This window comes from Tamandua tetradactyla, chromosome 5 (genome assembly GCF_023851605.1).
Source record: "Tamandua tetradactyla isolate mTamTet1 chromosome 5, mTamTet1.pri, whole genome shotgun sequence".
Taxonomy (NCBI): domain Eukaryota; kingdom Metazoa; phylum Chordata; class Mammalia; order Pilosa; family Myrmecophagidae; genus Tamandua; species Tamandua tetradactyla.
Window position 1 is genome coordinate 34830881 of NC_135331.1, and position 27441 is coordinate 34858321.

At 49.2% G+C, this 27441-nt stretch overlaps 1 protein-coding gene across 8 annotated transcripts in view; it reads left to right on the plus strand.

The window, feature by feature from the left end:
• KIAA1671 (KIAA1671 ortholog) overlaps positions 1 to 27441 on the plus strand; it is a 189306-nt gene that overhangs the window by 28032 nt on the left and 133833 nt on the right. For 4 of the 8 annotated variants that reach the window (XM_077160676.1, XM_077160683.1, XM_077160680.1 and 1 more), the window contains exons 2-3: positions 22788 to 22927; positions 24783 to 26375. In XM_077160676.1, coding sequence (XP_077016791.1) covers positions 24838 to 26375 — 1538 coding nt within the window. In that variant the 5' untranslated portion in view covers positions 22788 to 22927; positions 24783 to 24837. Of the gene's footprint in view, positions 1 to 17966; positions 20025 to 22787; positions 22928 to 24080; positions 24662 to 24782; positions 26376 to 27441 lie in introns of those variants that run through there. The other 4 variants (XM_077160677.1, XM_077160678.1, XM_077160681.1 and 1 more) reach the window with 4 other exon arrangements.

Sequence of the window (27441 nt, forward strand, 5' to 3'; positions counted from 1 at the left end):
CTGGAATCTCTCTATGCTCTTAAGTACAATGCTATCCCACCCCATATACAAAGACAGACGCTCAGACTCAGACTCACAGCCACACGCCCTACTCACAGGCCCCCCACGGCTGCCCCCCACCCATTCCCCTCACTTCACAGTCACCACACTCCCTGCGACCCCTTTGCACCCTCTGGGGTCTGCAGCTCCACACCACGCCCATTCTTTGTAGGCACAGCCTGCCGTCAGGCGTTGGCACCATATACCATTGTGCCTGGGCTTGTCCCCCCATGCCACACACAACGTAGCCCCCCACATGCACACAGCACCCCGTACCCACGCATCCTCCTGGAAACATGTTTCCCAGGCCCCCTCCTCCACGCACATGAACACACACAAACACACGCGTGCACTTGTCCATGCACACGTATGTGTCTGCCAGATGGGTGCGCACAGCTGCAGCAGCCCCAGGTCAGGGTATGGGGTTTGGGCTGCAGGACGGCCGTGTCTCACCTGGCCCCAGTGTGAACTGCCCCCGCTCTGGGTGTGAGCAGGCATGGCCCTTCCTTACTGGGTGGGTGCCGCCTGTTGGGTGACCCGGCCTAGCAGGTGGGCAGCTTCAGTAGTGCTGACCTCGGACTCTTGCCATAGCTGGGATGTCTGGCCTCATCTTTGGGAAGGTGCCAGGGGCTCAGTGGGTGTGCCAGACCCTTTCGCCCCTCTGGGGAAACTGAGGCTCGGGTGACACTGCCAAAAATCACAAGGCAGACCAAAGACCTCCCCTTGCTCTGCCGTGTCCCCTGGCTGCAGGCTGGCCCAGGAGTGCCCATGCCCCAGCTCTCCTTCGGGAGTCCATCCACCCTTCTCATCTTTTGAGGATTGCCCCCTCTTCCTTCCTGCCTGCTCAGCAGAGCGGGTAAGCCTTTTGGGTTCCGGAATTCGACCAGATGAGTGACTTTGGACAAGGCAGTTAATCTCTGTAAGCCTCAGTTTCCACCTCTCTCGACTGGGAAGATGAATAATAGCATCAGAGTCACAGGGTTCATGGTGAGGGACCAGCAACTTGACCCCTGGGCATTTTATGTTTGCACCCCACTTGGCATGTGGGCTGGGAGTGAGTGCTTGCTTTTCGCCCAGTGTGGGGAGGTCGGAGACTGGGGTTTGCCCTGTACCCTCCCGTCTGTCCCCTACTGGGTCTGGTGGACCCCACCCCCTTCTTATAGTCCGGGTAGGGCATGATTCACACAGCTGATGTTAGGGAGGTCACCAGTGGGGAGTGGGGGCAGGGGGCCGGAGCCTGGAATCTGCTGGAGCTGAGTGAACCCTACAAAGCTGGGTTCTTAATGGGTACCCATGTCTGAGTGTCCTCCTGGACTTGGGACTGTTAACTCTTAGGGTAAGGTTGTGGCTGTGGGCTTTTATTGGGGGACGGGAACCTCAGATGGAGGGAACACCTATGTGGGCTGGTAAAACTATGCCTTTGTAATTTCTGACTTCTGTAAACATTCATGTCTCCCCTGCTAGACCCAACGCTGAACCCATCTTGATCACAGCTAAATCGCTGTCTTCTAGCATGGTACCTGGCACATAGTGCCAAGTGCTTCTTGCATGTTCCTAGCAAATCTCCCAGCCACTTTCAGAAGTAGATTATGAACCCATTGAACAGGTGAGGAAAACTGAGGCTCAGGAAGTTCAGAAACTGGCCCAAGCTCATAAAAGCAGGGATTTGAACTCAAGTCTGTGTGCGATAAACTGCTGCCTGAAGTTCTCCTCTGAGTGAGATGCCCACTTGCCAAGGGCTGGTCTTACAGCAGCCCTCTGCTTTTCCCTCTGCCTGTCTTGGAGCCAGGAGTTCTCACCTGGATGCACAGGATGGAGGATGCTGATATGTGAGCCGCATCCCCAGGAGTGAGGGACTCAGCATGGCTCCTGGCAGGAAGGCGGTAATACCACCCTTTCCCACGCAGGAAAGCAGATCAGAATGCAAGGAAGGCAGAGTGAGGGAAGGCCGTTCTGGAAGAGCCTCAAACCGTGCTATTAGATGGCCTCAAGGTCCTACAAGGTTTGCCCATTGCTCCCTCCCAACATTCAGCCCAGGCCATACTCTTCCGTTCCACTCCAGCCATGCAAGCAGACATTTTTGTTCCTTCAGTGCCCCCAGCTCTTTTCTGACTCTAGACCTCATGGTTTTCCCTTGATTGAATCTTTCTGATCCTTTAGGTCATTCAGCTGAAGTGTCACCTCCTCCAGGAAGCCTTCTTTGATAACCCAATCAGTGGGGCCCAATCGTGATTCACATCATAGACCCAATTCCCCTCATTTCTCTTATCCCACGCTGCCATCTTTATCCTGGCATGTTGGCTTATTCATTGCCTGTTGTTCCCACCTCCACCTCAGCTGTGGATTCCATGAAATGAAGGACCTCAACTGTTGAGTTCAACTGTACCTTCCCATCCCTGAGCAACTTTTAAAAATTCAGCAGACATTGGAACTTGAAACCTTGGTGGCAAGGGATGTGTGGACACATTTCACAGTGGGTTGTCTCAGCATTGTGTCACAACACCCTAGGGCAGAACTGGTATTTTGAACAAATCCATCCCTTGTGAGCTAGTGATTCTAGGAAGGAGGGGTGTTTTGCATTGGGTTCCCCCAGAAGCAGAGCTTGAAAGCAAGATATGATATAAATGACTTATTTTGGGCAGTGGTAGGATATGTTAATGAGCAGATTTCTTCTGGGGGCAACTGGGGCCCAGCTGTGCTGGGGACCTCTAGGAGAGTGTAGCCTACATGCTTCTAAACTGTCCCACCTGTGTGCTAAGGAGCTGGGGTATTTGTCCCCCAATAGTTGTCCATAAGCACCAAGAGAATTTGGGTGGGGCTCTGACAGCATCCACTCCCCCTGGACAGGCTCTTCCCATGGTGAGAGCCTGGCTGGCTCCCCCAGGCAGAAGGTACCATACTTGCTTCTGCTCCAGATTTGGGGTTGTTTGCAGAAAGCTACCTCTTTGGGCATAAAAGAGTCTCACAAACCAAGAGAGGCGATTCTCTTGGGCTTATCTTCCAAGGAGGAATTTTATAATAATTAGGGTTCCTGTATGCAAGCTGAGCGCCTGCTGTAGACAGACACTTTCCAAGCCTCTTTGCTTCCTAGTGTTCTTTGGGACACAGGACAAAGCCTGTCCCTTCTCCTGCTTCCCTGCCTCCTCCTGCTTGTGTGCAGAAGCTGAACTAACTCCACAGGCTCTCACCCCTTCCCAGCCTCACTAAATGACTCATAGTAGTAATGCTGACGAGGGCAGGAGAGATACCACATGCTGAGCACTTCATGTATGCAATCTCATCTCATCCACGCAAAAGCCAATGAAGTGCATCCCCTCAGTTCCATTTTATAGATGAGTATACCGAGGCTCAGAGAGGTTAAGAGCTTTGTCCAAGGTCACACAGCTTGCTAGAGGTGGATGTGGGATTTGATGCCCAACCAGCTGATATCCATGCCCTGGACAGTCCTACAGTGGGACACAATGTGGTGAACAGACCTGGGATCCCTGGACGCCCGTCCTGAGCATATTCCCCTGACCACAGCACCCTTGGAGTACTTGGTTGGGTAATTGGTGATTACACTGGGCAAGATTAGGGTCTGGGAGAACTGAGAGCGGGGGCGTTTATCTGAATTTGGCAGATTGTGTAGTGTTTTCTGTATTAAGGCTGGGTAAATCGTCTTCCGGGGAGGGGCCCTCAGTGAATCACCAGGGAGCTGATCCCTGTCTCCCAGTGGCTATTCTGAGAGCTGCTTACTGGACAGGATGTCTTGGTTGGAGGCCCTCTCTGGACTTAGAGGGACCTGTTAGAGCTTTTTTGCTGGCAGCTGAAAAGCAAGAATGATTTGAAGGGATCCTTCTGCATATCTTATAGAGACAAAAGTAAGGATATTGGGACCAGAAAATAGACACAACACACACACACACACACAACAGTGGGGTTCATGCTCAGGAAGAAGCAGGGTGTAATGGGAACTAAAGCTCACCTGGGATTGGGGAAAGTCTAGGGAGCCTTCCTGGAGGAAGAGGCAGCTACTTATGCATCCCTAAGAGAAAAGAGAAAGGTGGCAGGCAATTTCCTATAGGTCTCTCTTGAGTCTGGGGGTGGAATTCTTCCAGATCCTTACTCTTCCTATGTCTTGCCTAGGAGGGGTGGGTAGCGGAAGTGAAAATAATCAAGAAAAAGCGAACAGGACTCCGGAATGAGTGTGTTAGGAGCTAAGAGAAACGTGGAGGAGGAACGAGAAGCTGGAGGGGCTGGAGCAGAGTGGGGATGGGTTGTCAGGAGATGGGCCTGGCCGTGGGTGTGGGCCGACAGTGCTTTATTTTGTGAGCACCTAGAAGCCACTGGAAATGTTTGGTTTTGTCTTCTTGGGTGTAACTGACGTACAGTAAAGTAAGGTATGTATACAACTACATTTTTACATATGTGTGCACCCGTCTTAGTTTGCCAGAGCTGCTGTGACAAATACCTCATAATTGATTGGTTCAAACAATGAGAATTTATTGTTTTGAGGTCAGAAGTCCGAAATGAAGATGTCGGCAAGGCTGTGCTTTCTCCCAGGGCTGGTAGGGTCCTCTCTCACACGGCCAGCCCTCTCTCTCCTTGTGCCTGCTCTCCTGGTTTCTGCTGACTTCCGGATTCTCTATCTACTTTGTCCATGTTTTCTTTCTCGATAAATCCTCCCATCATATGGATTAAAGTCCACCCTGATTCAGTGTGGCCACACGTATACAGAATCTTTGAAAATCCTACTTACAAATGAGTCCACACCTTCTCTGATAATAGCATCTTCAAAGGTCCTATTACAAATGGGTACACACCCAAAGGAATGTGGTTTAAGGTTGAACATGTCTTTTTAGGGCCCGTGATTCAATCTCCAATAAAACCCAAGTTCCACCACCCATATCAAAATATAGGACAGTTCCAGGTCCCCAGAAAGCATCCTTGCTCCCTTTACAGCCCCTGATCTCAAAGGTAATCATTATACTGTCATCATAGAGCAGCTTTACCTTCTCCAGAACTTCATCCCAATGCAGTCCTACAGTATTTACACTTTCGGGTTCAGCTTGCTTCGCTCCCCATAATGTCTATTGGTGTCTGGTAGTTGTTTTTTTTTTCATCATTATATATTACAATGTATTTATTCAGTCTACTAGTGATGGACATCTGGGTAGTTTCCAGGTAGGGGCCGCTGTGGCCATTTGTGTACATGTCTTTTGGTGGACCTAAGCACTTTTGGGCAAACACCCAGGAGTGGAATTGCTGGCTCATAGGGTAGATGCGTATTTAGCTCTAGTAGGTGTTGCCACACCGTTTTCCAAAGTGGTTCCAAGTTAACACCAGTTCCGTTTGCTCCGTGTCTTTGTTCACACTTGCTAATGTCAGACTGTAATTTTGGCTATGGTAGATGTGTGGTAATATCTTATTATGTTTTAAGTGTGTGTCTCCCGGATGACCAATAAAGTTGAGCATCTTTCCATGTACTTATTGATTAATTGAGTTTGTGTGTCTGTGTGTGTGTGTGTGTGTGTGTGAAGTGAGTGTACAAATCTTTTGTCCATTTAAAAAGCAAAACTGGGTTGTCTGTTTTTCTTCTTACTGATTTGGATGGGTTCTTTATATACTCTGGAGAGAGTTACACACACATACATGTATTTTTACATAGTTTCAAATCCCAGTTTGTGGATTGCCTTTTCACTCTCTGAATGGTGTCTGATGAACAGAAGTTCGTAATTTTGCTTGAGATCAGTTTACTGCATGCTTTCTCCTTGAGACTTTATTACTTTACCTCCTTGAAAGTTTCTACGCAGGGATGAAAGGTTTAGATTGGCCTTGTGGAAAGATGTGCCTGCACCTGTGCAGAGAAGGGCTGCAGGAGGCCAGGGAGGGGTGCTGATGGGTCCTTCCAGGCAACAGGCAGTGGTAGGGTCTGGCCTGGGGGTGGGGATGGATAGAAAGAAGTGGGGGTGGGGTATAGAGAGAGAGGTAAGAGGCAGATTGAATAGGATTGGATGGGGGCATGATCTCTTTAGGGCACTTTCTATTTTAAAAGGTGCTAAGTCTGGGCAATGGTTGCTCAGTGGCAGAGTTCTCACCTGTCATGCCGGAGACCCGGGTTTGATTCCCAGTGCCTGCCCATGCCAAAAAAAAAAAAAAAAAAGCAGATGATGCCTGCTGTGAAGTTGTTTCTGCAGCTAACACAGGATTCCCAGAGCTGGAAGAGCCTGCAACTGTAGAACTCTAGGACTAAAGTAATTTTTACATCATATACATAGTAGTATATTTGTATATGTTATATAAATATATATTTCAAATAATATCAAATATCATATATAATATATGTGTTTATGTGTAATATACGTGCATACATACATACATATATATATATATATAAATATATGTATTTTTTTTTGCATCATTAACCAGGAACTCTGAGTTCTAGTTGTAATTGTGATTGGCAGGTGTCCCTCCTCTGGGTTAGGAAAAGCATTTTCTCTGGCACAGGTATAGCTAGGATCGCCTCTTTCCATTGTCCTGTCCCCCAAATCCAATCAGCTTCCTTCAGTTTTGGACTCAGCAAATGTCAAGGAGTTGTGGTTTAATGATCCAGGGGAGCTTCTTCCAAACACTTGGGGAGGGTTTGGAAACTTGGTTGTCTCCATGACCGGCCGGGGCAGGAGAGGGGGTGTTGCTCCTGGCAGCCGAGGGACAGGGGCAGAGAGGAGGGGCAGCCTCCCAGGCAAGGACAGTCCTGCAAAGATGAGGCCCCTGATTTAGGCTGGCATCCCCCCAAGGCAGGCCCTGAGGTAAGGGTGCCAGCACAAGTGTTTTTTCCCTGGAGCAAAGGTGGGGGGTCGTGGAAGTAAGACAGGGAAGGGAAAGCTTCCATCTAGCCAAGAGGGTCAGGGAAGCTCTGGGAGGCAGAGCAGAGGAGCCAGGGAGCTGGGGCACGGATACAGTGCTCCTCGGTCTTTGCTGGAAGGCTACTTGCTGGCCCAGTGTGTTCCCATGGCCGAAAAACAAGAACCACGTGGGGTCCCCAGGAAGCAGACTTCTGCATCCAGATGAGCATGCTGAAGGGATAGGGCAGGCTCTCGGCACCCTCCTTGAGAAATCCTTGGACTGGGTTTAGAAACCCAGTGTGTTTAATTTCATGCTTAAACTTCCTTGGGGGTAAAACATTTTTTTTTCCTTCATCCCCATCACATTTATTTCATAGGAAGATGCTCAGCAAAGGGGTCAAAAAAGGATGGGCATCCGGTCTTAGTGCCAGTGTGCCTCAGTTTCCTCATCTGCAGAAATGGGGGTTTAAATACTACTTGCCTCACTTCAGTTAGACCTTGCTACCTATCATAACTTGCCAACCCCCAACCAGGACTCTTCCAGCCAATCCTAAAGAACACCTAGGGCAACGCATAAGATTCCACAAGGGTTCTATGCACTAGAGTAACTTTCTAGAAACCTGCAACTTCCAGATGGGTCCCTGGATCAGATAAGTCCTGAAACCTAGAGGACCCAGCCTCTCCAGAACATCAGATAGTTCCATCTCCCTACCCCATATTACTGACAGCCCCTTCCAACATGAAAAAGTTAGAATGGGGATAGCCCAAATACCTCTAAAGAGTGGGATAGAAAGATCAAAGGTAATTGTGGAGTTACACAGATAAGGTCAGGTTTAACAAACCAGTATGATTGCTGAATCATTATATTGATATTTCTTTTAGTTTCTGGTATCTCAGAGCAGTTAAGTAAATACCTAAAATAGTGGAATTGTAACCCATGCCAAACTCTGAAATCTGTTCTACAAATAATTGTGCTGCTGTGCTTTGAAACTTTTTGCTTTTTTGTATATGTGTTATTTTTCACAAAAAAGAAAAAAAAAGTCGATTGTGATGATAAAAAAAATATTTATTCCTTCTAGCCTCCAAAGTTCTGGAGCAGCTAGAAGGAAAAAACTGAGAGGATGGTATGGTGGCTCATGACAGATTCTGGAATCTATCCTGTAACTACTTGTTTAAGAGTGCTTTGAAAACTATTGCTTTTTGCTTTCCTTGCTTTGTTATATTATACAATAAAAAAAGTTACGAAAAAAATTACTACTTGCCTCAGAGGTTGCCGGGAGAAGTAAAAAGCTTCTGTATGTGAAGTGTTTCACCCAGAAACTGGTCACACATCCAATGAATACAAGCTGTTCTTGTTATTATTGTATAAAATTTGGAAATTACAAATAGGCAAAAAGAAGATTAAAATCCTCTGTGGTGTCATCTTCCCCCCTTAGAGATAACCCCTGTCAAAATTTCATATCTAGTCTTCCAGCACTTTCTATCAGTATGCATTTCTTCATATTTACATACTACCTGTGTCACACCCATAGCAAACACAAAAGTGGGAACTCAGTGCCCCTGCTGGACCTAAACATTTTGCAATGGGCTTCTATTTATTTAACCAGATAGTATGTTCTCATCATTCAGGATGGAAAGTGACCAAAGTATGGACTGGGAGAGGCCTCCCTCCTATCTCTGTTCCCCACCCACCCATTTTCCACACCTGAGGGAACTCATTTAAAACTTAGTTTTGGGCGATGCAACAGTGGCTCAGTGGCAGAATTCTCGCCTGCCATGTCGGAGGCCCGGTTCGATTCCTGGTGCCTGCCCATGCAAAATAAAAACAGTTACTTTTAATTGTATTTTATTCCCCCCACCCTGAACCTCTTCATAACCTTCCCTCCTTCTCTCCCCAGCCCAATTAAGCTCTGTAATAGTTTTAGTTCCCTATTGCTACTGTAACAAATGACCGCAGTTTATTGGCTTGAACGATACAAACTTATTTTCTTACCAAGTTACATAGGTCAGAAACCCAGTGTGGGTTATCGCGCTGCATGCCTGCTGGAGGCTGCAGGGCAGAATCCGTTTCCCTGCCTTTCCCAGCTCCCAGAGGCTGCCCACACTTCTCGACCCACTCTTCTTTGTCATGGGCTACCTCTCAGATTTTCCCTTATAGCTGCTCCAGAACATTGGCTCAAACGGTAAATGATTTGATTGCAATCACTATCTTTCAATCAGTGACTCCTAAGAGAATTCTTTCTAGGTTGCAGAGGTCACCATGGAAATTGACTGTGTTTACCCTAGTGGAGGGGATAATTCTGGCCCCAGAAGTAGCGATTTTCTTAGCACCCTGCATGCTACTTAGTAAAGAAGATGGCTTTGAGGTTCCGAGGGGCTGGTGATTGCTCCTGCAAACATGAGGTGCTCCTGAGCCCAAACCACAGATGCTGGGTCCCTGAAACGAACCACTTCAATCTGCTGGAGCCTGAGCTGAGCAGAACGTTTCATTAACCAGGAGACTAGCCTCTCCTCAATTGTTGGTGCACCTGCATTTAAGGCAGAGGGACGGAGGTCAGAATAAATTGTTCTCAGCAACACTGGAGGTGATGTCTCCCTACAGTGGCTGGTTAAGTTAAATAAAGGCTGGTGGGTGGGGGACAACAACCGAGATGCACATGTCTTCCCGTGTTGAGAAGGCAGAGAATGAAGTTACAAGATCTGTCCCAAGTGCCAGCTTTGCCCACCCCTGACCATGTGGCTTCCTCTCTCTGAGCCTCAGTTTCCCCGTCCATGTGTCAAGATTGGACAGTGCCATCAGTTAGAACTATCTGCAGTGTTGAATGTGTCCGACATCTGTGCTGTCCAACAAAACAGCCATTGACTAGCCTTGTGTGCCTGTTTAACCCTTGAAAAGTGAACAGAGGGACTGAGGCACTGAATTAGAAATTTTATTTAAATTTATTTTAAGCCGTTGCCATTTAAATTTAAGTGCCACATGATATATGCAGTACCGGGACCTGCCTGGCAGGATTCAATGCTGTAAAAGGCCTAAGAAGTGGGAATGAGGCATGAAGGCCTCTGGTGGCCTTAACTTCATAAACCTGGGACATGAGCTTTGGTATTACTCAGGCAGCTATTCAACTCACTGCTGCCTCCTCCAGGAAGCCCTTCCCTCCTTCTCCCCCCAGCCAAGTTAAGCTCTGTAGTAGTTTTAGTTTCCTATTGATGCTGTAACAAATGACGGCAGTTTGTTTGCTTGAACAATACAGACTTATCATCTTACCATTCTGTAGGTTAGAAACCTAGCATGGGTTACTGTGCTGCATGCCTGCGGGAGGCTATAGGGCAGAATTGTCTCCCCTGTCTTTTCCAGCTTTTAGAGGCTGCCCACACTCCTTGGCTCATGGCCCTGCATCGCTCTGACCTCTGCTTCCATCTCCATGTCCTTTATCTCTTTCACAGACCCTCCTGCCTCTCTTATAAGGACCTTTGTGATTGCACTGAGCCCACCAGGATAACCTCCCACCAGTAGATCCCTAACATCTTCCTATCTGCAAAGTTCCTTTTGCCATATAAGGTAGCATATTCATAGGGTTCAAGGATTAGAACCTGGATGCTTCTGGGGGCATCCCCTTGGGGGTCAGTCTGGGTCTCAGCCATGCTACTAACTAGCCTTGTTTGCCTGTTTAACCCTTGAAAAGTGAACGGTGGGACTGAGGCACTGAATTAGAAATTTTATTTAAATTTATTTTAATCCATTGTCATTTAAATTTAAGTGCCACATGATATACGCAGTACCAGGACCTGCCTGCCAGGAGTCAATGCTGTAAAAGGCCTAAGAAGTGGGAATGAGGCATGAAGGCCTCTGGTGGCCTTCGCTTCATAAACCTGGGACATGAGCTTTGGGATTACTCAGGCAGCCATTCAACTCACTGCTGCCTCCTCCAAGAAGCCCTTCACACTGCAGTGGTCACCATCTGTGGCCATGCCTGCCTCCCCATGAGACCATGCTTCAAGGACAAGGACATCCCACCCCAAAATTTCCCCAAAAATCTGCTCAGTGCCAGGTAGGCTTGTGGCCAGAGTGGAGGGGTAGAGGAACAGAGGGGTAAAATGCTTGCTCACTCTGGAGTCAGACAGCCTGCGTGGAATCCCAATCTGCTAACTCGCTGGTTGACCTTGGCATATCACTTTGCTTTTTTGTAACCTCAGTTTACCCACCTGTAAAATGGGGGATGATTCTGGTATCGACCCCAGGGAGTTGTTGAAGGGATTAATATAAATTACGCATGTGGCATCTCTGGCACAAGTGCTCAGCACATGGTTAGCGCTTAATAACACGGCAGCCGTGGCGGCTTTGAGGATTAGCAGGGTGGACTCTGGGGTGTGGCCGCCTGAGTTCAAATGCCGCCTCTACCACTTGGGCGATGTGCTCGACTTTCCACGAGCCTTGTTGTCTTCTTCCATCACGTGGACCTAATTGTGCCACTCGTCGCTGAGCGTGGTTGGAAGGATTAAATGAGTGATGTGCTGCCTGGCACAAAATTAATGCTCAATTAATATCAGTGATTTGATGACAATCATCATTACCAGTCCTTTCATCATTACCAGTCCTTCCCAGGGCCCAGCAATTGAATACATTTGGATGGTTCTTTGGGTTGTCTCAGGTGGCTGGGACAGGTGTGCTTCTGCAGCCGCATGGCGGCCTGAGTTTGATGCCAGGAGTGGGGCCTGTTGTGCCCCGAGGCTGGCAGTACCAGGCCCTGACAGGTTTATGAGTGTGCCGAGAAATTTGCAAGAAGAGGAGGGAGTCAGCCGGTTGCCTGAAGGGCGTGGGAAGCAGTTACCTGCCTGGGAAAGTCAGGACAGGACATGTCAGCCTGCGCTGCAGGTTGATTGCCATGGGCTGCACAGAGGAAGGAAAAGGATTGAATGGGGAGGACGAGGTGTTGGAGAGTGGGCTGTGCCACAGCACCAGGTGGATCTGAAATTTTGCATCCCTGGGATTCAGGTTCAGCCTTGACTATCTTTGCAGGCTTTTCTTTCTTTCATTTTTTTTTTTTTTAGGAAACGCACTAGTCAAAATATAAATTTTGTAACAAACATTTTTTGCTTTAGTCTCACACGTAAAGTGACATTTTAAAATATTAATTACCATCTATCTTCAGCACCCTGCAATAATGACATTCCTTTGTTCTTCCTCATGCAAAAACATTTTTAAAATTTGTGCATTTAATCACCGTTATTATACACTCTAGGCCTTCCTAGATTATACCATCTCGATCTTTAACATCTATCTTTCTTTCTGATTTCATTTATGTCCCCAGCCTTTCTCCCTCTATCATTCTCACATGCAGCTTCATTCAGTGTTTTAACATGATTACTTTACAATTAGGTATTATTGTGCTGTCCATTTCTGAGTTTTTGTATCCAGTCCTGTTGCACAGTCTGTATCCCTTCAGCTCCAATTACCCAATATCTTACCCTATTTCTATCTCCTGATGGTCTCTGTTATGAATAAAATATTCCAAGTTTATTCACTAATGTCAGTTCATATCAATGGGACCATACAGTATTTGTCCTTTAGTTTTTGGCTAGACTCACTCAGCATAATGTTCTCTAGGTCCATCCATGTTATTACATGCTTCCTAAGTTTATTCTGTCTTAAAGCTGCATAATATTCCATCGTATGTATATACCAGTTTGTTGAGCCACTCGTCTGTTGATGGACATTTTGGCTGTTTCCATCTCTTTGCAATTGTAAATAATGCTGCTATAAACATTGGTGTGCAAATGTCCGTTTGTGTCTTTGCCCTTAAGCCCTCTGAGTAGATACCTAGCAATGGTATTGCTGGGTCATATGGCAATTCTATATTCAGCTTTTTGAGGAACCGCTTTCTTGAACCTGTTTTGGTGTTTGCATTCTTTGGCTCCCCCCCCCCGCCACAAACACACGCACGTTTTCATCCGAGGCCTGAATAAATGGACCAGCCTAGTGCTGGACCTTAGGCTGGCCTTCCGAGCAACATCTCAGCCAGGTGTTCTTCATTTCCCTTTCCCCAACCTTGAAACGGGGATACCATTTGAGAGTGGGGAAGGGTAGACCGTCTGCCTCACTGTTTCTTCCAAATTTCTTAATTAGAGAGAATTAAGAATCTTAAAGAATTTAGGCTCTTCAAGAATTTGGGGGCACCCCTCCCCCCTACAAAAATCCCACCAACCCACAAATACCTCTGTAAATCTTCATATTTAGTTTGGTATTCGCTCGTTCCTCCATTACACATTTACAGAACACCTACTGTGTGTCAATTCTGCTGGTAGGTGTTTTACATGCACCATCTCCTTCAATCCTCAGAATCCTTTGGGGTAGATGTCATTGAATTTAACCTACCCTTGAAGAAACTGAGCTTTGGGAGGTGACGTGGTTTGTCCGAGGTACCATATTCACTGTGCTCATTCAGAAGACGTTTGTCCACTTGGCCAACATGTGCCAACCCAGTCGGTGCCAGGAAAGCTTTTGCCTGCATGTAATAAAAAACCTAACTAGCAAAGGCTTAAATCCGTAGGTGAGCAGTTCAGTTAGTGCAATGGTGCAACTGTGCCATCAAAGTCTTTTCCATGCCGTCATTCTTCAAGTGGTGGCTGTGGCCTCATCTTCGCACTCTAGTTGCTATGGCTCCAGGCATCACATCCTTCTCCCAGCAGGTAAAAGGGGAGGCAGCTCCACAGACTGCATCTGCCTGTTTTATCAGCAAAGAAAAAGTCTCTGTAAAAGTCTTCCTCCCATTGCTCCTGTGTCCTTTTAGTTGCATTGGGTTACGTCGTCACGTCTGACTGCAAAGAAAGCTGGGAAAGTGAGTCTCTGGCTTGTAGCCTTAGGTGAAAAGCCTGTGTCTGCACTGTTTGACTCGAGTACCATGTTCTTTCCACTCCGCTGGTGATTTCCAGTCTCGCGGACTTTTACCATATCAACATAACCTCTGCACCGCTATTCTGTTTTTAAACTTTGCACTTTTACAGAAGTTAAATGAATTTATTTTAAAGGAACTTTAAAAATAAATCTCTGTTGTAAACAGAAAACCAGCGTCAATTGCCTAATATCGAAAATAAGAGCAAAATTAAATACAGTGAAAATAAAATATTTAAAAATCTGATGTGGCACATGCTCTGAGGCTATTTTCTCTTTGTTGAATTTGGGAGATAAGAAGATAATGGAGACTGAAGGGGTTAAAGTCATAGTAGCACCAAGCAGAGGTGATTTTATCAGTGGCTTCCATGAGATTTAGCAAGGAAACAGCTTTTATACACTGTCATTCAAGGCAGTTTAATGCTGTGCCTGGGTATCAAAGCATCCTGTAACCTAAAACCACTTAATGCCCCATGTGGGCTGCCTACCACATCTGAGGAACCCGGTGTTATCCTATTCTCTCTTCACTGTGCCAGGTATTGAGTAGGTTCTGGGAAGGGAGGTGTCAGAGAGGAGGAGTCTAAGGCATGGTTGGAATAGGGAGTGGGGCTGAAAAGCTGACAAAGGGGAGAACCTTGGGTGTATCTCTGACACAAAGCATTATGATCAAGTAAATTGCTGAGGTAGGTTGGAAGTTAGTTTGGGCTGGGAAATCAGCATTGGCTTCCTGGAGGAGGTGGCATTTAAACTGCTCTAAAGAGATGAGTGGAATTGGGGCATATGGGAATTGCGGTGTGGTTAAAGGACTGCCTACAGAGAAGACATGGGCTAGAATGAGGAAGAAAAGGTTGAAAAGACACCAAAATCATGGGACCCATCTGGGAATCTGGGATTATAGTCAGGGCCTGCAGTAGAGACCAGGGTTAGGTATTGGGGAACCTTAAGGCAATGGACAGTAGGAACCATCGATGATTTTAGAGCTGAAGAGTGAGATAATCACATCTTCCCAGGGTTTGACCTTTGCACATAAGGCAGTTCCTGGGCCAACATAATCTAATTCCTTCAGAAATATGTACTTGAAATTATTTTTTGTTTTTCTGAAATGCAATATGTAATTCTCAGACCTCCTAAAAAAAAAGAAGCATGTTGTCACATTTTCTGAGCCAGGATTACTCCTGGCACGGAGTAGGTACTTACAGATGTGTGTTGAATTGAGTTTGGGGAGTGTTTGTCACCCGTTCCTGAGCTGGGCTTCTCTTGCCCCTCACCTTTCTCTGTGAGCTGTTCTAATTGCCTTTGGAAACTTTACAATCAAGTTTGCTAGGCTCATGTGGTAAATTAGAGCCAGCAAAGCTCTAAGTGAGGCAGGGCCAGTCGAGGACACTGGTTTATTACTTCCCAAACATCTTTATTGGGTCTGCCCCAGGGTTGAGAAACATGACCTCAGAAGCTTTGAATTGAGTGGGCAGAAAGGTATTTTTCTTAGGTGTGATGATCCATAAAGCATGTATCAAAAACCAGTTCATATTCTTCCTTTGAACTGGCCAACCTACTTCCAAGCAAAATGTATCCTGGGAAAACTGTTGCATGTGGAAGTTCATTGCAGTGTTGGTTATAATGGTCAACGACTGGAAACAGCATGAAGATCCAACAATGTAAGATGCCTTTTCTGATGAGGAACTATCCCTGCCATGGGAAACTGTACCACCACTGGAAATGGTTGTACAGTTTGTGTTAACTGTCTACGGGAATGATGGTTCATGATATATTTTGAAATTAAAAAAAAAAAAAACCAACAAGTTTCTGAATAGCATGCATGGTCTGATTCTGTTATACTTTGGCAAAAAGTTCCTAATTTACACTGGAAAATGTCCAGGTGGGTATGCATCAGAATGCTAAAGATGTGTTACATCTGGATGGGAATTAAGGATTTTGAAAATTGTTTGCTCATTTGTATTTTCACTGCTTTCTGAAATTATCATGTAGAGCTTCCAAAGAGGTCTGGGGACGGGTAGGTCTCAGCCAGAATATTGTGAGAGCTTTGGATACTTCAAAGAGAGGGGCTGTCCAGTCTCTCAGGGGAACTGAGTTCTCCACAATCTAAAGGAGGGGTGAGTAAACGTTTTCTGTAAAGGGGAAGAGAATAAATAATTTAGGCTTCATGGACCATAGTTTTGTTAAGTGGCAACTACTCAACTTTATTGTAGGACTGTGAAAGCAGAAACATAAATGGATGGTTGTGGCTGTGTTCCAATACAACTTTATTTAAAAAAACAAGCGGGGAGCCATAGTGAATCTCTCTCAGGTCTACAGTAAAACAACAAGGGAAAAAAAGGCAGCTTGATTAATGGCTTCCGTAAGTGGTCCAGCCAATCCCAAAATAGTGCAAATGGTAGGAAGGAACACGCCAATGAAAATTGAAAAGGCGGATGTTTAAATAGAGGCGTCAAGATGTGTCATTCTTCCTCCAGCTGGGCAGTGGCACCCGGGAAGATGGTTTTGGGGAGAAGCAGTTTGGATCATGCTTTAGGGTTTCTAAAATGAAAGTCTGCATGTTAAAGGCTCTGAAAAGTCTTGCTGCAAAGACACCAGTTTGCCATTTTGAACCTAGGATTTCCAGACTCTGAACCATGGAATCCCTTTGTGATATTCACTTGCCCCCCTTACACTTGATGTTCCTTAGAAAATTTGGGCAAAGCCACCTCCAGCTGTTCCTCTGGATTCTGGGGTGCCAAAAGTGAGATGACCTTGGATGAGACCTTTTACACAACAAGTCGAGACTATGCTAGTTAAGGCAATTCTTCCCAAATAGTCTTGGGGACTAGACTATTTGGGAAGACCCTATGGGGACCCTATGGGGACTTGAGCTCTCCCCACTAAGCTGGAAGCAGGGGAGTAGGCGTTCCATTTAGTCCCTCAACAAACTTTATTGGGCACTAACTGTTTATAAGGAGTCTTGGGGGATGTGGAGATTTAGAAGCCACGTCTTAAAATCCAGAAAGTTGGTCTCCCACAATGGTGGGGGACGGGGAGGGAGGGAGCCAGGTGCAGGGAGAACTGGATAATGCAGATGCAGTGAGTCTTGGTACCGAGTGAAATCACAACGACAGAATCTTTACACTTAGGGGGACTTCAGTGAACTCTAGTTCAAGTTCTTGTTTCACCAGTGGGGAAACTGAGCCCCAAAGTGAGGGAGAAACTTGCTCAAGCTCTCACTCCAAGTTGGAGAAAGAGGTGAGACAAAAACTAGGGTGAGGGATATATTGTCTGATTCTATTTGTGTGGGCTGTTCAGACCAGGCAAACCTACAAAGGTAGGAAACAGATTCTGGTGGCCAGGAGCTGGGGGCTGGGGGCTGGAGGAGGTGGGGAGTGGCTCCTTTATGGATACGGGGTTTCCGTCTAGGGTGGTGAAATTGTTCTGAAACTAGATGGTTCTGGATGGTTGCACGATATTATGAATTTACTACATGCCACTGTTTTTTACAATTTAAAATGGTCGAAATGGCGAATTTTATGTTGTGTGTATTTTACCACTATATAAAACAATAAACTAGGGTGATAGTACGATTTGCCATCCAATCTAGGACTTTTTTGAGGATGCAAAGGGTCTGTCCTAGGTGAACTGAGATGCACGATCACTCTTGACTAAAACTCCCCTGCTGTGATTCCCAGGCCAGTTCTTTTTACTCCCAGATGCAACCTCAACTCAAGTTCACAAAAAGTTGCTCTGCTTGGACTTTTCACCAAGAGAGCCATCTTCACATTTTCCCAAGAAGGATGAAGAAACAGACTCACGCTCTCTGCCTTTTTGTATTTCTCCCACACCCTTAAACCTTTGCGTATGCTGTCCCTTCTGCCAAGGACCCAACCTCCTCCTCTGCTTAGTTGACTCTGACCTCTCAGTGGCGGTGCTGCCTCTTCCAGGAAGGCATCCTGACCACTCACCTGCTTAGCGAGCCCCTCCTTTGGGCTTTTATAGCCCCCCTTGTGACCCCATCAGAGCACTGCCTGCATTTTAGGGTGCTTGATTTCCATCCCGCTGCACTGAGTTTAAGGGAGGGCTCTTCATTCCCAGCTCAGTCGTTGGCCCCGTGAGGGTTTTTAATGAGACTTGTCTAAAGTACAGGGATCCCATGAGCTGGGGTCATGTGGCACATAGAGCTAACCATTTGGTTTCCTTTACATTTGAGCATCATAAAATGCAGCTATTCTAGTCGAGCCCATGTGGACTTACTTTGGAAGGAATCGCATAGGGAAGGAGGGTTGTTGGGATCTGTTCTGTGGGAAGAGCACTATTCCAGACCCAGAAGGCCTGTCATTCACCGGCAAGTTGAGCCCCTCCTCCGAGCCTCGGTTTCCTCCTCTGTGAATCGGGGAGGAAACTGCCTCCTTGGGTTGTTATGGGGACAAAATGAGAGAATCCACATCAACCCCTTAGCACACTGGTACATAGTATGTGCTTAATAAATCACAGTTATTTTATCCTTAGATTTTAAAAATCTGAAAGGGGACAGGAGAGAGCCTTAGCACCTCCAGGGTTTGAATTGATGGGGAGAAGGTGGTTCAGTGGGAGATTTCAGGTGTTGAAGCTTACAAAAATTTCTAATTGCACAAACAACATTAATGGGAATAAAAAGGAATTTTTTTTAAGTTACCTATAATTCTACCCCACACCCCAAGTTTTTTTGTTTGTTTTGTTTTTACTTCTTTCCTCCAGGTTCTCTTCCACACCTTGACCACTTAACCATCTGCATGAACAATCTTCACTATTAAATGCTAAAAGATATCCAGTCCCTTCCCCTGACAGGATTACCATCAATCTTCCCCATTTTACTTCCCAAATCTCCCAAACTCAGGGGCTCTGACAGGATTTTTGTGCCACTTATGGTGTTCCAGGGAGGCTGGGAATTGGAGGGCGGGTCTGCCTGCTGCAATGCTGCTCCTTTTTGTGACAATTCAATGGCTAATGAATCCTGGCTTATTTCAAATTGCGGTTATCACTCCAGATGCAGGGTGTGATATATGGCTCCACTCATATAGATAACACTGTGACAGACATCTTCGTGGATATAACTGTTTTATGCTTAGAGATTACACCCATAGGATATGTTTTTTGAAAACAGTGAAATGTTTTGGGGGTGATGTACAGAGAAAACACTTGGTTTGTTTCAGAAGCCCTGGATTTCAGTCTCAGCTCCACCCCTCACCAGTACCAGGATTCGGGACTGGCTCAGTTTCCAAACTGTTTTCCTCATCCATAGAACGGTAGTAATATTTTGCACCTCACAGTGTTGTAGAGAGGATTAACAGAGAGAAGACAGAGGTACATGGAGTCACCTAATATGATGCCTGGCTCTTGGTGGAGTCTAAAAAAATATTAGTTGAAAGCGAAGATTGCCAAATTGCTTTTATAACTTATGTTTTTGCAGGGCGTATATGAGCATATCCATTTTCCAACACCCATGCCTGCACTGGGTGTTATTATATATTTTTTCTTTCAGAGATGTTCTTCCTTCCAATATTTTTGGCAAACCGACTCTATACCCAAAACGGGGTAAGACCCTGGGGGTGCAGCCGTGAACAGGACCCGGGTCCCTCCTTGCCAGGAGCTCACAATCTAGTGGAGGAAGCAGAGGTGGTTAGGGCGGGGTGCACAGGGGGTTGGAAACCAGAGCACAGAGGAAGAAACTGAACCAGCCCCGGGACATGAGGGAAAGCTTCCTGGAGGTGGCAGTGTTGGAGCTGAGAATTGAGGGATGCTAATGGATTAGGCAGGTGGTAAGGAAATAGCAGTGCAGAGCCCTGAAGGCAAGGGAAGAGCATAGCATGTTTTGTGTGAGAGATAGACAGACAGACAGATGGGGAGGTGTTGGTCATTAGACTGAAGCTGGAGAGATAAAGAGACTCTGGATCCTGCTGGGCCTCAGGGAAGGAGTCTGACCTTTATCGCGTGGTCTTTGAGCAGGGAAGTAACTTGATGATTGATTTGAAGCATACATTGGAGCATCTCTGTGGCTGCTGCTAGAATAGATGGGAGGAGTCCCCAGCAGAGGCTGGAAGATCTGACGAGGCTGATTTTAACTGTCCCTGGTTGGCCATCTCCGATCCCCTCCCAGTTCCTTCCCTTGTTGTCCCTTGTCTGACATCCTGTGTATTTTACTCAGGCAGGCTGCCGATCGTCTGTCTCCCTCCTCTTGGATGCCCTTCTCTCTAGCTGTTTTGCTCCTCGTGGTATTTCCCAGCTCCTGGTACATAGTAGGTGCTCAATAGGTGTGTGTGGGAATGAATGAATAAGTGACAGTGCGAGGGCAGCAGGCCTGGGGACAGAGAGCAGAGGATGTGCTCGAATGACATTTGCGTTGGGCCCTTTCCATCTGGGGTCTCTGGGTGGGCGAACCGTGTACATGAGCGGCCAGCCTGCTCATCCGAGCGGACACGGGGGCGTGCCTTCTGCCGGTCCATCCTCGGCCCTTCTTGCAGCACACCACACAGGGTGGATTTGCAGAACGGGGGGCTGAGGTCACATGCTGGAAGGTGCTGGAAGGTGTCAGGCCCGGCCCCGTCCCCCACCCCTCACCAGATGGTGGCATTCCCAGGAAATGGCACCCAGAGATGGCTGAGCGAGTGGCTGGTGAGCTCCCAGATCGGATTTAAGGGTGTAATTATGAAAAATCATCAACAGCTGTTAGAATGAATCGAGGCCTCCGAGTCTGGGAGGAAAGCTGCCAAAGTCTGATTTTGAATGGAAGTGCTTTTCTTACCTTCTCACGGATTCCCTGTGCAGCTCGTCTGAGCTAGAGCCATACCCGACCCCCTCTCCCCGACCCCCACCCCTCAGCACCTGGTAAACAGACAGTAGTGTTTGTGGAAGGAGGGATGAATGAGTGACGTTGAACGGCTCCTGTTTAATTCTAGCAACTCCTGCCGTTGGTGACTCCCTTCCCAGGAAATTGGTTTTCTCTGCATGAAATTGCAGTAAATGGGGATTTCAAACTTTGCAAATCAATTTAAGGAGATCAAGCTTTGTGGAGTTGGCAGGTTCAGCAACAGCAGAGAAATATCCATCGCTACTGCCACAGTTTGAGGTCAGACTTCTGTCCTCTCCCACCTGGTCCACTGCCATCCCTGACCTCCCAAACAGGTGACTTGCTTCTCCCATGTCCCCCTATGCTCATGATTAAAACATAGTCAACCAGTGATTGCCCAGACTCGGTTTCCCTTCTTTCTTCAACCAGTCCCAGGGAGCTCCCGTTTAACTGACTTTGGCCACGTACTCAGCTAACAGATCTAAAAACAGGGAGCTAGGCCACCCCAGGAATAGATGGCAGTTGGTTCTGCGTGAGTAGGCTTCTGAAATGTTTTGGAAGGGACCCACGTCTCTTGAATCGAGCATAACATATGCGACACATTTAAAGTAAGATTTTTTTTAAAGCGTATTTTTAAACCCGTTTCGTTGTATTTTACAATGGGTTTAATTGAAAGTTGAGATTCATGGGCTTCTAGGTTTGGGAAGGACTTTAAAAATTCATTTAGCCATCTACTACAGTGGTTCAGATACTCCCCCACCCCCACCCCCTTTGTTCACTGATTTAAGAATTAATTCGTGAATCCACTCTTACAATTCTATTTACATGGTGGGCTTTGCCAGGCATTTTCAATGGAAACTTGAGAGGGACCCCAAGAGAGAAAACAGATTGCAGGTAACAGAGGCGCTGTTCTGGTTAAGACAGATGCCGACAGAGCTGTACTTTCTCGTCTTTCCCCCTTCTCTTCCTGGCAGCGTGGTCTCTGAGGCAGGTCCAGGGAATCAGGAGGGGATGGCTATTTCGGGAACCACTGCCCACTGGACAGCCTGGCCCTGAAGAGAAGCATGCATCCCACACTGGGGCGGAGGAGCTGAGCGTGACCACGCTGGGCTGATATGGTCAAAGCCCGTGTCTGCCAGTGGCCCATTCCCTCTCCGTGGCCCTCCTTGCAGGGTTCCAGCTGAACTCTTCACAGCTCGTTGGTTCTATCGTCCAGCTGTGACTGAACCCTGCCCACCCCAAAGCTTGCTGTCACTATAGCCAGAAGATCTTAGGTCCCCAATTGCTCAGAGTCGTGAGACTCCTGGCACCTAAGAATATTCAGGAGCTTCAAAGCGTGGGGTCAGGAGAACAAGCCTTCATTCATCTATTTGTCCACACAGCCATAATCTATCAGGGGCCATTACATGACCGGACGCTGTGCTAGCTTTGGGGTTTCAGGGCACCCTCTGGGGACTTACTGCTAAGTGAGAGACACTGGGGTGGGCTGAAGGGTCACACACAGATAAATGTCCATGGTTCTCTGTGACCCTATAAGAGGGACATTATACTGGGGCAGAGCAGGGCTGAGATAGCCAAGCCGTGGTCTGAGGGGTGGGCCTGTGTATGTGAAAGAGAGAAAGCAAGAAGGGGACTCCAGAGAGCAGGCACCAACCGTGCATGGACCCAGTGCATAAGTGCAAGCACCTGTAAGAGCTACAGCGTCTAGAAACGCCTGAGCGAGAGAACCAAAAGTGTTCTCGAACCCTCCATATTCACCTCCTCCAGGTCAGGGACTCGTCCAGGAGCCGCTCGTGCTTCTGGGCAATTAGCCCTCTTCCTCCTCTTCCTCCTCCTTCTGTGCTCCCATGCCCCCCTCCCCCTTATAAACCGTGCCGTTTATGACCCAAGAGTTGTGACTGCTTGTGTGCGTGTTTCTTACCCAAGACGGTGAGATCCCCCCCAATACAGGGATGTTGTTCGTTTTTCTTTGCTCAGAGTTGCCAGCTGCTTAATAAACAAGTATCAGAGGAACGGGGGAGGTTTTTATTGAGCACGTATGGTGGGCTCAGCACTGTTGATGCATGCGGATATGCAAGGCTCTAACACTGGAAAGCCTTAAGGAGCATGAGTTTTACAAGCGGGAGGGGATGCCAGCTGATGCACTTAGAGCTCCGAAGCTTTTGCGCCGTCTGTGCACATATTGCCGGAACTCCGGGACTGAGCATGTCGTCCTGTGTCTCCCCAGCCCTGCTGAAATTCAGTCTACCGGGACAAGCCTCCCCATCCCCTGCCCGCAGCTGCCATGAGACTGCGCAGACACCCTGGGCATGATGAGATGTGACACTGTTGGCTTCCTCTGGCTCTCACGGATCGTCAGCCAGGCAGGTAAGCGGAGCCGGTGCTCCACCTGTGCACGAGGGAGCTGCAGCGTGGGGGCGGGGGAGGGCGGGGGGGAGACGCCTGGGGGTTCTGCCCTGGGGATTTCTCTCTGTCCTTTGGATCCCGTCATTGTCTTGCATCTCAGGTCCAGGCTAGCATGTGTGTCCCATAGCAGTGGCTCAAGGAGTCTCGGGGACTGGCTCTGAAAGTGAACTGCCCTCATTTGTGGCAGGACTCTGGGTGCTGGAGAAGTGCCCCGAGTTTTTGCAGATGGAATTCTCCAAATTCCCCATATCTGTCCCTCTAGCCAGGTCTATTCATCATTCTCCAGTTGGGGGAGACGGAATCTGTTAGCACCATTGAGCGTGGAAGAGAAAATATCAAAATCTGTCTGCCTTTCTCTCCCGGAGGCAGCTGAGTGAGTCAGAGCCGGTGGCAGAGTCGTGGCCCGCCCCCCCCCCCCCCCCCCCCCCGCCCCGAGAAGAAGCAGGAGGCTTACTTTGAACTAAAATATCTTCTCCTTTTAGTCCATTTAGATGGAGATTGGGGGGCAGCTTTGCAGGGAAAGCCGACACTGGCATGAAGGTGGGGCGGGGGTCAAAAACAGCAAGTTCCCCAGCACTTGTGAAGACCAGAAAGGAATAAGGAATCATTTTTTAAAAAGTAAAGCTGAATGGGTTGAGGACTTGAGGTCAGGCTTCTGCTGTGTGACTGTGGACAAGCTGGGCGACCTCTCTGTGCCTTTCCCTTCATCTCCATAATGGTGATAACGATGATTCATGCCCTTTGGGTTGTTGGAAGATTAACTGAGAGGGAAGGACTCCCACATTGAGAGATTGAGAGGGGAGTCCATGGCCAGATGAACAAGGGCTTTACTCCCTGAGCCTCCACTGCAAGTGGGGTCTGACAATTGAACCCAGCTCATAAGGTTATGGGAGGCCATGGTTTATAAGACCTGCAAGCATTTGGCATCACACGAGGTCTCACATATGGTAAGCCCTCACCGTTAGCACTTGCTGTTCTCATTAAGAACACGAAGGCAGCCAGGATAAAATAGGTGTTCAACAGGAAAGAACCCAAAGCCAAGTAACAACAGCAGGTTGGGTGAGAAAAGTGAGAAGGGCTTTTTTTTTTTTTTTTATTCTTAAGGCATCTGGACGAGCTGGAGCCAAGCAACTTGGTGAAGAAAAGATAAAGGATGTCCTATTGGGTAGGGTAGGGAGCTGAGATTTGGGTTCAAAGGCCCCTAGCCAGCTTTGTGACCTCGGGAACTCAGCTCAGAGTGCTGTGGGAGCTGCATCTGGTCACTTACCCTCTCTGTGCTCAATGTTCCACCAGTGAGATTTGTATGTAAGTATGTAGGGTCATAGGAATAAGGGAAGCCAAGGACTCTCACCAGGGCCTCAGCTGGGTCTGTGTGGTGTGAGTTTTATAGTCAGCCCTGAGTTCAAATTCTGACATGCCCTCTTAGTCGCTGAAGGACTGATGGGCCACTGATTTTTCCTCTCTGAATTGGTTTCCCTTTCTGTACAGCAGAGAGGATTGCATTTTACCATAAGAGCCAGGCTCGAGGATTAGCTGAGTCAGGACAGTCCCAGCAAATATTGGCGCCTTTTCTGCGCTGGGGAGAAGCCAGCACCATCTGAGCTGGGACGAACTTCAGAGAAGGCCATTTGGTCCACTCTCCTCACCCAGAGCCCAGAGAGGGGAAGGCACCAACCTCAGGGTTGCCCAGTGGAGGTCAGTGCAGTTGGGGCCAGAACCCGGGTTCTCCATTCTGTGCCCCCAGCCACCCGCCCCAGAGCTGCTTGCTAAACCCAGACCCAGACACTGACTGAATTTTAAATTTACTCTTTTTCAGCCGTTGCTTCTCCATCTCCGGCGTCCTCCATCCCCTTGGATGCACGGGTGTAACCATGGCGACCCGGGTCGAGGTGGGCGCCATCACTCCCCTGACAGGAGTGCCGGGCCTCAGCGAGCTGGCCAAGGAGGAAACCCTGAAGCGGACGTACTTCTGCCAGGCGGGCGACACCTCTGGGGTCCCCTCAACGCGGATTCTGGAAGGAAAAAGCCCCCGCAGGAACCCGGCCCGCTTGTTCCCTCTGCCGAGACTCACCCCCAAACCCTTCTCCCGGGAGAAGGCCCCGGACCCGGCACTGCCGGCTGCCCCCTTGCGGTCCGGCCCGAGCCTGCCGGCCACTCTCCCCAAGGACGCGGTGGCAGTGGAGGTGGACGTGAGGATGCCCGCCTCGTGGGGGCAGCAGGCGGGCGGCGGGGTGGACACCATGAGAGGCTTGTCTCCGTTCAACAAGGCCGCCTTGCTCTGGCCAGGCCCCGACTCCCTGATTCTCTCTGAAACCACCCCGGCGGGACCTATCCTGGGGAAAGGGGTCCAGCAGGGCGCACCCGAGATGGGCCCGAGGGCATCTCAGGAGCCCCCTTCGGGCCCCCAGCCTGAGGTGGCCGCCAAGCCCACCCCGCCCGGCCACACGCCTGTGGGGACCCTTCCCTGGGCGGCCTCCCTGTCGCAGGAGGCCAGGCCCCCCGCCACCGAAGAGCAGCGAGGTCAGACAGGGTCCCTTCCTGAGGCCAGCCGAGTGGACAGCCCCGCAGGCCCAGCTCCCGAGGCCAGGCCGCGCCTCAAGAGGAGGCCCGTGTCCGCCATCTTCACCGACCCCCTCGGGCTTCAGAGGCCGGCCCCAGCCATGGCGGGGAAAGCGCCGCCCGCCCCTCCCGAGAAGACGTGGGTGAGGAAGCCCCGGCCCTTGTCCATGGACCTCACCGCCCGGTTTGAGAGCCAAGAGGCCTTGCTGAGTAGGGCGGCCGAGGAGGGGCCCGGGGCGGCCGCGGCAGTTCCCGCCGACCGACATCGGGACACGGCCAGGCCCCAGCCGGAGCCCACAGTGGACGGGGCGCGTTGGGACAAGGCCGAGGCTCCCCTTCGGGGCCCGGAGACAGACTTCCCTGAGAGGGCCAGGAGAACCCAGGAGCGGAAGGAGAAGGGGCTTTTCGAGCAGGGGGAGCCAGGCAGCCCCGGGGCACCGGGGGGCCCAGCCAAACTCGCCCCCAAAGGTGACCCGAGTCCTTGGGAGGAGAGAGCCAGGCCGGACGGGGAGCCCGAGCCCCCTTCGCCCAGACCCAGAAAAGGCCAGGAGTCTGCTGGGGCCCGGGACAGCGCAGCGGCCGCAGGGGAAAGCCCAGCCCCGAGAGAGTGGGCCTCGAGGGGCAGCGTGAAGAGGCGCATCAGCCTGTTTGGGGAGGCGAGTGCCCCGGCCGTGGCAGGGGGGTCCAAAGCCCCGCCGGCTGCCCCCGAGGTAGCCCCTGAGCCCGAGAAAGGGGGCCTGAGCGTCCAGGACCGGATCAGAGGCTGGGCTGGCGAGACCCCCGAGGCAAAGCCGGAAATCCCGAGGAGGGTGTTCCAGGCAAGGCCGCTGTCGGCGGATTTGACCAAATTGTGAGTGGGTGCACCCCAGGGATCTCCCCCTGAGCTGCCCCATCCCCACCGGAGACCCCGTGGGAAAGGGACCTGCAGTGCACCATGCCAGGCCTTTCTCACCCTCTCTCTCCATGAACACAGAGCCCCGCGGGGAGGCTGTGTTTGGGTCCATTTCTCAGAGGAGGAAGCTGAGCGGGGGAGAGAGGAACACTTGGGGGCCCCATTTCCCAGTCTCTTCTCTTCTCTGGGGTGTTTGAGCGAAGTGGGAGAAATCAGGCCAATTCACAGAGGTGGGTTGGGCAGGCGGAGGGTGCGAAAGGAAGAATTCAGGCTCAGCCAGCCTCCAAAGCCAGGCCTTCCTTCCCTACGGCCTGAAAGCATGTGCTGTTTGGCCTACACCTCTGTGAGCACCCCACAAAATAAAATCACAGGGGTCCGGGTAGACTGCACAGGTCACATCCCCTCTCTGAGCCTCAGTTTCTTCATCTGGAAAATGGAAACTGTACTAAGACTTCACTCCTAGGAGTGAAGTAAAGACTCAGAGGGATAATTATGCTGGGAGCTGCTGGGCCCACGGGAAGCCCTCCACGCAGTGTGGCTCTGCATCATAGTATTATTCCAGGTAGGAGGTAATAATGATTTCCTAGCCCTGCCTCTGACAGCTCTTGTTTTCCCACAAGTGGCTTCTGCGCCACAACACAGAGATGCCACTGCGTGTGATTCACCAGCTGTGGCTGACGTACTTGCTACTCACACACTTGGCCTGGGGTGGGGCTTATAGGGTGGAGTCTCTGGAGTGACTGCTCTCCTGGCCCTGGGAACCAGGGCACACAGACGTCCGTGTGCCCTCAATGCATAGAACCATCCAGAAAGAATACTAATGCCTGGGCCTCACCCCAGACATTCTGATTCTCTTGGCCTGGGAAGGGAACCGTGGTTTGGTGCTTTTTAGAAGTTTCCCAGGCCAGGCCTGAGAACCCCTGAGTCAGGGTAACAGGGAGAAAGGGGCACCTGGACCAGACGTTTCCATTTCCTGGAACGTACCTGGGTTATTGAGTTCTCCGCAGCCCCCTTTGCTGAACTG